Source organism: Hyaena hyaena, unplaced genomic scaffold (assembly GCF_003009895.1).
Source record: "Hyaena hyaena isolate Hyena2069 unplaced genomic scaffold, ASM300989v1 scaffold_2, whole genome shotgun sequence".
Lineage (NCBI taxonomy): Eukaryota > Metazoa > Chordata > Mammalia > Carnivora > Hyaenidae > Hyaena > Hyaena hyaena.
The window spans coordinates 10,134,794-10,144,597 of NW_024080634.1; the positions used below are offsets into that span (position 1 = coordinate 10,134,794).

General features: G+C 51.9%; 1 protein-coding gene across 1 annotated transcript in view; it reads left to right on the forward strand.

Moving 5' to 3' along the window:
- FAM3B (FAM3 metabolism regulating signaling molecule B) overlaps positions 1-8,826 on the forward strand; it is a 31,655-nt gene extending 22,829 nt beyond the window's left edge. The window contains 5 exon segments of the mRNA XM_039229800.1: positions 665-723; positions 1,675-1,725; positions 2,752-2,839; positions 3,978-4,110; positions 8,694-8,826. Of these exon segments, the coding sequence (XP_039085731.1) occupies positions 665-723; positions 1,675-1,725; positions 2,752-2,839; positions 3,978-4,110; positions 8,694-8,783 (421 nt within the window). The 3' untranslated portion in view covers positions 8,784-8,826.
- The last annotated feature ends 978 nt before the right edge of the window (positions 8,827-9,804 follow it).

The following is a 9,804-nucleotide window of genomic DNA, read 5'->3' on the forward strand; positions in this document are numbered from 1 at the left end:
AGCGTCCAACTTTCGCTTGGGTCATGATCTCGCGGTTCGTGGGTTCAAGCCCCGCGTCAGGCTCTGTGCTGACTGCCAGCTCAGAGCCTGGAGCCTGTTTCAGTCTGTGACTCCCTCTCTCTCTGACCCTCCCCTGCTCACGCTGTCTCTCTCTCTCTTCTAGAAATAAATAAAAATATTAAAAAAAAAAAAAAGAGTCAAGCAAAGCCTTCATCAGTGCGAGGAGAGAGGGTGTACACTCGGGTACCAGACCTGAGTTAGATCTGTCTCCAACTGACTCACCTCTTATGAGTTCATATCTGTAAGACAGAAAAATGAATGCTCGTGACGTGGTCGAGGATTCAGTGAAAAAATATTTGTGTAGAGCCTGTGCTACACAAATACTCGATTTTCCTCTCCTTGGCCATTTGTCTAGATTGTAGGATTAAAGGCAGTTTCCAGGTTCCCTGAGGGACCGAGTCTGTGGAAACGTGGAGGTGGGTATGTGTGGAGTGAGTATGGGGGTGACTTTCAAGGGCGCTGGACCAAGGCTGGTGTGAACCTGTGAAGGGATGGTCAGCACCAATGACAAAGGCTCTGATGCGAGAAGATCTTATACAACAGGAGGTCTACTGATTGCTTAGTAACAAAGGGACTCTTTGACTGACCCTTATTTACATTTCAGGCTTATAGGAGAAAAGATTGGAAATGTTGGAAGAGGAATAAATATTGCCATTGTCAATTGTGAGTTACTAAATGTTTTCTTTCAAACAACTCTAAAAGCTCCATGATCGGATTTTCAAAGATACCTTGGGTTTTTTAATGATTTTTGCACACGATCTAGTCTAGGCTTATATTTGAATGCATTTTTAAATAATTGGGTTATTTTTATAATGCCTCACTGTCTGGATTACTTGTGGTTCCTACAAAAAAAAGGGGGGCTCCTGGTTGGCTCAGTCAGAGAAGAGTGCAACTCATGATCTCGGGGTCATGAGTTCGAGCCCCACATTGGATGTGGAATTTGCTAAATATAAATACACTTTAAAAAAAAAGCCAAATATAAACAGCCTTTTTAAAAACCAGAGAAAGGACTGGCAGAAGGCAGGGTTAAGCATGCTATGGTGGTACAGGGATCCTGGAGTGGCTCTTGGATTCCTTCTGCCCTGCAGAGCGAGCCACCAGCATCCAGTTCCCACCTCTGTGAGAAAATGCCACTTGGGCCTCGTGGGGAGCAAAGCTTGACATCCTTGTAGGCCTGGGGAAGACGTCCAGTCCCGACTGCCATTGGGGACCCATGACCATAAGAACTGTTGCAGCCTCAGGGAAAAGGTTTTGTGTGCTGTGCCTGAGACCAACCTGAGCTCGATTCCCCTGGTCACGGGGCTGTGGGAACCAGAGAAAGTGTGCCCGCTCTGGGAACCCAGCTGGGAAATTAAAGTGCAGAGCAGAGAGGGCTGAGGTGGGCACCCGAGTGTTTCTGTGGGAGAGGCGGGTGCAGCAGGAGAGGGTAGGGTCCACCTAGGTGGAAGCAGACGGGAGGAAAGTTCTAGAACAGCTGGCCAGCCAGCTTCCTGACCCGTCCCCAGCAGCCACACTTCTGGGAAAGAGGAATGTGTCCTTCTGGGCACTGCGGTGCTACAGATGCATCTCGGGTCCAGTGAACTTTCTTTTAAAAAACATTTCTTTTATTTTTAGATATGACTGGGAAAGTGATTGCAACACAGTATTTTGATATGTTCGAAGGCGGTAAGAAAACTTTTCCTATGAAAATTAAAATGAATTCTAAACATGAAGATCACCAAAACCCCACAAATAAAAATGTCAAGCATTCTTATTTTGTCTGCTAAAAAAGTTCCAGAAGCTCAGGTGCACATTCTAGAACACTCTTACACAAGCCCTCCTTGTCTCTATGTATGGTAACGTTTGAAGGTGTTATCTAGAAAATGTCTTCTCTGATCACGCTTGTCCTGGATCCTTTCTTCTGTTCCTTCGTCAGATAATGGGAAAGAGAAAGCATTTAAAAAAAAAAATCAAATATGTGTCAAATAATGTGATCAAGTCCATCCTTGAACATCATCATGATCCCTGTCCTGTTCATGGCATCCCGCTGGGCTAGGTGCATGCATCCCTGGGATGCAAGGTGCCTATTCTGGGCACTGGACATGACCGCAGTGGTCAGTCAAGATATAGCAGCCCCTTTTATTTGTACTGAACAGTGAGGATTATTAAAAACAAGTCTTTATAAAGACAACAGAGAAATAAGAAATGTCTGGATGCACCTTTTGGGAACTACGCATTTTTACTCGAATTAACGGAAGCATCTCTATAAAGAACAAGCCCCAGGGGTAAACAATGGGGCTTGAGATCGGCCTTCCTATTCTTCCCGAAGACGGACCTTGCTCAATCGGGTCAGCGTGTCTGGTTTCTCGCCCCCATTCTGCGTGTTTAGTGGCCTGGGGCCACTCTGTCGTCAGATGGTTTCTCTTGGGTCGGGGCTTCAAGAGTCATTGCGGGGAACACTCCCTGTGCTGCGATCTCGAGGTCGAGCCATAGGATCTTTATGATCTGCTCGTGCCCCTCACCTCTGCCGGTTGCACCGGGGAGCCCTGCAACCATTCGCTAGTGGAATTAGAGCGCCCTTCACGTGGTAGTGGGATGAGCTCCAGGAATTGGAGGATTCAGATCAGACACAGCAGCTGCGAGCAGAGGAGGCACGGCGTCTGGGGCCGGTGAACCGAGAAGACCCTAAAACTGATTTGCCTTGACCCACAGATAACTCTGGACGGATGATAGACTTTATTCAGAGTGCACCGCCGAAGTCCTTGCTCTTCATGGTGACCCATGACGACGGAGCCAGCAGGTGAGTGTGTTCAGATTTGTTGCAGTGGGGCGGGGCGGGGGGGGCGGGCAGGGGGGAAGCCAGCTGGCAGAGAGTGCCAGGCCATCATCAGGGCCCCTCAGGAGCATCCTGTAGGAAAGAATGCTAATCCCAAGGGCAAGATGCTTTCTTAAGGAGAAAGAACGGGAGCTTGTGACAAAGTAGACCGTGTTCCTCACATGGCTAACGTGAGTAGCCAGGGGAGTAAGTACGGACTAGCAGCTGAGGAATATTTCCCAGTAGCAAGATGGAGCCACCACGGACCAGAATTAGGTCAGAAAAGCTAACACTCAGCCCCGAAAGCTGAAGCCTAGAGCTGGACATACAGAAATAGAAAAGGGAGTTGAGGAAAATTCTCTGTATGAGCATCAATAGAACGAAAAAGAGATGCCCACACGCGCACAGCACTTTCCGTAGGGAGAGGGCCATCTGGCTCCACGTTTCTCACAAGATTGCTCTTCTGGGCAAATAGGTGCGTCTTCCCCGCCCAACTTCAAGGACCTCCACGTGTTTACGTGCACTGTTTCCAAGGGGGTTCCCGAACCCAAAATTCCCCAGATTGATTTGACCTCAGCTCTTATTTTTAATAGAGTATCTGATGCACGCTTGGAAAAATTCCGATTTCACCCCCTCGGGGAATCGAGCTTATTTGTTTTCTTCCATTCTGCCCACCTTCCTTTGCTTGCTCGAATTCGCACGCTCTTACAATGGTTGGCATTGTTTTTTATTTATTCTTTCTTTTTTGATACGGACCTTTCTGAAAATGAAAGGGACCGTTCTCACCTTTGCTTTCATCTCTCAGCGACTTCTGTTGGCCTTATTTTGGGGTCAGGAGAAAGGCGGGCCAGCAAAGACCATCAATTACGTTGGCTGAATGTGAGGATGTGACTGAGCCCCGTGACACAGGGTTTTGAGAACCGAGAATTAAAACTGTGTGCCCCACACTGAGTCTTAAGGAGTCCCTGATGTTGTCACATATTTAACTAGACATATGACATCCCTCTCGCTGTTTCTGCCAGGAGGAGATGGGTTCCTTTAGAAGCCCCTTTCCCAGGACAAATGGTGTAGGGCACTGGCGTCTCCATGCACAACATTCACACACCCTCCCCTCTCCCCCCAGGCTGAAGGAGGACGCCAGGAAGGTCATAGAAGCCCTTGGAAGTAAACAAATCAGGAACATAAAATTCAGGTCCAGCTGGGTATTTCTTACAGCCAAAGGCATTAAACTTCCCGAAGAAATTCAGAGAGAAAATGTAAGTATTTTTTAAAGGTCCCTTTCCCACAAATGGTTCACAGAGCACGCCCTGTGATTGGAAAGGCTGTGGGAGGGCGCCTGGGGGGCTCAGTCGGTTAAGTGTCCGACTTCGGCTCAGGTCATGATCTTGCGGTTCATGAGTCTGTGCCCCGCGTCGGGCTCTGTGCTGACAGCTCAGAGCCTGGAGCTGCTTCGGATTCTGTGTCTCCCTCTCTGTCTGCTCCTCCCCCGCTCTCTCTCTCTCTGAAGAATAAAAAAGCTGTGGATTGGTTACAGCTCCCTGCCTCCAAGATACTCCTGCGCTGAGCACGTGCCACACAGGGCCACGCGGAGCCGGCCACGTGGGCTGGGGCCCTCGCTTCTCTCACAGCCACGTGGTCTGAGACTCTGCATTTCTAAGTCCGGAAAGAATCACTCCTTCCACACAGGAGATGGGTTTTTTCTTTATATGTTTTTCTTTAACATTTATTTATTATCGGGAGACAGAAAGAGACAGAGCATGAGCAGGGGAAAGGCAGAGAGAGGGGTCCCCTCCTGGCATCGTGGGGTGTGGTGACGGGCCTGGGCAGGGGGACACTCAGAAACAGACAGCAGCGGGCGTCTCCTTGTGCACAGGACCACCCTGACTGGAGACCGGTGGGGGTTGTGAGGGGAGGGACTGTGGCCGCACAACCACAGAACTCACGACCAGCTCCCAAGGGAAGCCCCTCGGCCTCTCAGATGCCCTCTTCTGCCGTAGCGCTCCAGAGGCTCAGAAATGGGGGTTATTTTAGCACGCATCTAAAACAGCACGTTTCCCCCTTGTAAGTCGCATGTCCTTTCATGGACAGGAAGCCAGGCTTGCAGAACATGTTAGGAGGATGTGCCCAGCGCCCTGGCATAGACTTCCTGTCACTAACGACTGGGTCTGGACCCCCGCTGTACGGCAGGGACCGCGGCCACCTGTCCTAATGAGAGGCCGTTCCTGGGGCTCCGCGAGGTAGCGTGTGTCTGGGCCAGCGCCACCGGAACCCACTCCACCCCCCTCCACCCCCCTCCACCCCACTCCACCCCACTCCACGAGGCGAGCGCAGGTGCAGCAGGCAGACGGGGCCAGGCATCCAGTGTCGGATTTGCCGAGGGCCCCCGCGTGACCCGGCAGAGCACTTGACCTCTCTGGGCACGAGATGAAAGCTAGGTAGCTCCTCGGGGCCCAGCAGCCGTGAGGTGGGGGTGCAGCCCCCTGACCTGCAGCCTTCCTCAGGGTGACCTCATCCTCCGCACGTCTCCCCCCGCCCTGTGTGCTCAATAGCAGTCTGGCATCTTTAGGATCTCCAGGCATTACCCACTCGGCTGTGTGGTTGGGGGAAAGCTACTCACCCTCTCTGTGCCTGAGAGTCCTCTCTTGTGAGGAAGGAGTAAAGGCCTGTCACATAGGGTCCCTGGGGACTGAGCAGGAACAATCAGGGCCCAGCAGGGCACTAAGACAAGCTCTAGAACCAGAGCAACTTCCCGCCCCTCCCCCCAGGAGTCCACACCCAACCTGGGTCTCCGTAAACACTGAAGCCCAGGTCGTATGTGGGCCAACAGGCAGGGTTGGGCCCATTGCACTGATTTGCATGAAGGATGGAAGCCCCAGCCATGTGCGCCTCCCAGCTTCCTCCTAGCCTCACCCTCCCGTCTCTGCCCTTTCCCGGAGCTCTCTTACCCTGTACCCTCCTCCCCCCTCCCCGCCCTCCCTTCTCCACCAGCATCCTCAGCCTCTCTGGGTGCCTGGCTCCACCCCCACGCCACCTGCCCCAGGTCAGGGACCCCAGCCAGAGCACAAGCCAGGCCCCCTGGGGAGCACTGCCCTTACCACTCTGCCTCAGTGGGTCTGCAGAATCAGAAAAGCCAGGAGTGAGAGAGGCTTGAATCCCTTTTAACTCCATGGTGACATCTCAACAGACAGGTTTCCTATTAATGACCAGCTAGGACATTTAAAATAAAACCTCATTTGAATTGCAAAGTAGCAGTGGCCCTTGCTTTCCTACCTTCTTTTCAAGAAAAGGTTTCTGGAAGGGGAGGAATCAAGGGAAGAGTGGGTCTCCAAACACTGAGTTCAGAGAACCCGTGTGTTTGGAAACGGGGTGGGGTGGGGTGTGGGGGGACGCTCTAAGGGAATTTCGGGAAAATGCCTGTGTCGTCTGCATGTGTGGGTTAAAGGGTTTTGCTGCAGGGGTCCCGGGTGAGACCTGATCGCAGTGAGAGGGTTTTGCGGGAGCCGTTAGAGCCGAGGCTTGGGGACACTCAGGAGGGTTTGCTTGTGTGCTGGAGAGACCCGGAGCTGGGGGCCTCGTCTCACCCAGAGCTGGAGTTGGATACTGTTGGAGGAATCTTATGTCTTCCTCATTTGCATACACCGACTTGCTGCATGGACTTCCCCACGGGTGGCATGTGGCGGTGTGGGGAGGGCCTCCGGAGCCCTGGGTGGCGCCCAGCCACTGTCACATCCAGCGCCCTGCTGTTTCCAGAGCACAGCCCACATTCCCATGTTCAGAAGCCTCCACCAGGCCACTACACACCAAACTGAATTTTAAAGCAAGAGACTTGCTTTTCTCCGAGCTACCCAGGGAGGGGCCCGTCCGCCATTGTTCTGCATCCCCATTGCATCTTAAGGGGAGACTCCCATCGCATCTGAAGGGGAGACTCGCAAAGTCTGGTAATCTGGATGCCCTGCAAACAGAGGAAGATATCCCCGAATTCCCTGCAGCAGGAACCCACCTAGGGGGCGCCAGCCTCGACTTCCAGATGGAACAGCACATCTACAGAAGGAACAGTGATGAATCTGAGAGCCCAGGAGAAGCTTCTGCTGGCCGCCCATGCCCTGTGGCCCTTGAAAACGCAGCGGATGTCAGCGTCCCTGTCACCCAGGAACCTCGCCAGCGGGATGGGCTGGAACGGGCTGATTCACTCCTGGAACCCTCCGTAAGCAGACCCAGGCGGTCGCTGATGGCGGTCGCTGACCCCAGGGCTGACTGCCAGCCTCTCACGGAGGCTGCCTCCCATGGCTCTGTGTAATGCAGACTCTCCTCTGTGCTGTGTGGACATCGCTGACCCACATAACAACAAGGGAGCTCACTCAGGGGGTCTGGCCCTGGTGGACGTGGTGGACGCTGGCCCAGAAGTTTCTGCACATGCTTGGCCATGGGAGAGTGTGCCTGATTTCTGCTTCTACAAAGGTCCTAAAGACATCGTGAGGGAAGAGAAGGACATGTTGCTGTTGGAAAGGCTGTGACAGAAGAGGAATGAACAGGCTGCTCTAGCTGTGGGTTCACTGCTACCCAACCTGAGGTCGGTCACAGGCTGGTCTGAAGGTGGGCAGGTACCCTCCGTGCCTGTTGGCCACTTGCCTACGGAAGACTGGAGCGCTGGGCCTGCCGCAGAGGCCTGGTCCACAGCTCCCCCTGCTCGGGCCACGGAATGGCTAGGACCGGCCAGTGATTCTGCACTTTAAATGGGTACACTTTCCAGTATGTGAACTTTATCATCGTAAAACTGTTCTATAAAAAGGAATGTAAAACTAGAACACAACATTTGGAAAGTTATGAAAGTACAGTTCCGTAACAATGCGTACATTACGGGCTTCTTCCTGGGCTGTAGATTAAGGCTCCATTATCTGGGAAAGGATCAGAGACAGGAAAAACTAAAGCCCGGTCAGTACGAGCACACGTTTGCTGAGCAAGGGACTCTACAGCTTCCCTGAAAAACACATGGTCCTCCTCCCAGAGAAGTGAAAACTAAGCATTCGAGCTGTGCTGTCTAGTAAGGCAGCTCCTGGCCAGATTTGCATTTACATTTACATTTATTTAAATTAAATAGAACTTAGGGACACCTGGGTGGCTCAGCGAGTTAAGCACTGGACTCTTGATTTCTCTCAGTTCATGAGATCGAGCCCCACGTTGGGCTCTGCACTGAGGGCACAGAGCCTGCCTGGGATCCTCTCTCTCTCTGTCTCTAGGCCCCTACCCCACTCACACAGGTACGTGTGTACTTTCTCTTTCTCTGCCCAAATAAGTAAATATTTTAAAAAAAGAATTTAAAAAAATCTAGCCACATTTCCAGTACTCACTAACCAAATGTGACTCCACTGGATAGCTTAGACTACTAGACGGACATCTACATCATTGCAAAAAGTTCTAGAGCTACATTAACACATGGCTCCAATATTATTTAAAAACTTTTAATGTTTATTTATTTTTGAGAGAGAGACACAGAGAGACAGAGCATGAACAAGGGAGGAACAGAGAGAAAGGGAGACACAGAATTCGAATCAGGCTCAAACTCACAGAGTCCCAACATGGGACTTAAACTCATGAACTGCGAGATCATGACCTGAGCCAAAGTCGGACACTTAACCGACTGAGCCACCCAGGCACCCACCTGGTTCCAATATTTTTAAGAAACATGTAGAGGGGGGAAAAAAATCAAGTACCCAGAGTTTGGAGCGAATCCCATTCTAGGAAGTGATTCTCTTTATATGACTTTGCTCGTAGTCGACACATTAAATATTTGTTAATTAGATTGGTAGATATATAAAATTCTTTTCTTTTCTTTACACAGATCAACCACTCTGATAATGCAAGGAACAGATACTCTGGCTGGCCTGCAGAGGTACAGATAGAAGGCTGCATACCGAGAAAACCAAGCTAGCGTCACGCGGCCTTAATAAATAGGTTATCTGTAGACCAACGCAGTGTGGAATGGCCCGAGTGTCTTAACCAACGGTCAATATTCGATGCGTATTTGAAGTCTGTCTTCAGCCAAGCTGTATTTGCTAGCTGTATACAACCTTGGCACACGGTGTTTTTATGCCGGGATTTATCTAGTGAGGGCATTAATGAGCAGGAAGGCTGAGATGGGGAGGAGCTGGGAGGGAAGGAAGGGTCTGGCCTGGAAAGGAGCGTCAGGGGATGTGAACTTCACTTACACAGCCCTGCATGGACAAAGCCTTTATTGCGTTAGCGCCACGGGCACCCTCGTTTCGGACCAGCCTCACCCAGGAGACTGCGCACACTCAGGGGGTTTACCAGAGCTGCCTTGGTCGACTCCAGCTAGGTCCTTGAACCCTTCCTGGGGGTCCGTGAATTTATGCACCCCACCAATCTGGGCGTGCCTGCCTTCCGGCACCAGCCTCACAAAAGTGAGGGAGACCCGGTCTCTGATGTGAGCTCGGGGGGGTCTCTCTGGCGGGGGGAGTTGGGAGGGAGGACCCCCCCCAGCAAGACAAACAGGGTCTGCTGTCAGGAGGACAGCCATATACCCCACACTTCCAGAGGACATAGCATTAGATACGGAGTTTGGGGTTAAGGAAATCACGCCATGGCCAAGCGCCCATTCTAGCCCACCTTCCCAAGGCTGGCTGCCCAGGAAAGCTAGGAGAGACTGAGGCAGGCTGGCACTGCTGCTCTGAGCCTCCAGCATCTCATGTGTAAGGCGAGGGAGCTGGGGTGCGTGAGCACGGTAGCATCCTTATGGGCAGGACTCCTTTCTAACGTCAGGCAGGACTTGGTGCTTTAAATTGCAGCACCGTCAAAGTATCAAGCCACCCCCATCTCGGTGGCTTACAACAGCGCTGAGTTATCCTTCGTGTGACGTGTGAGTCACAGGTCGGCCAGGGCTCAGTCCCCAGGTGCCAGGAGCCAGGCCAGAGGGATACCTTATAGGCACGGAG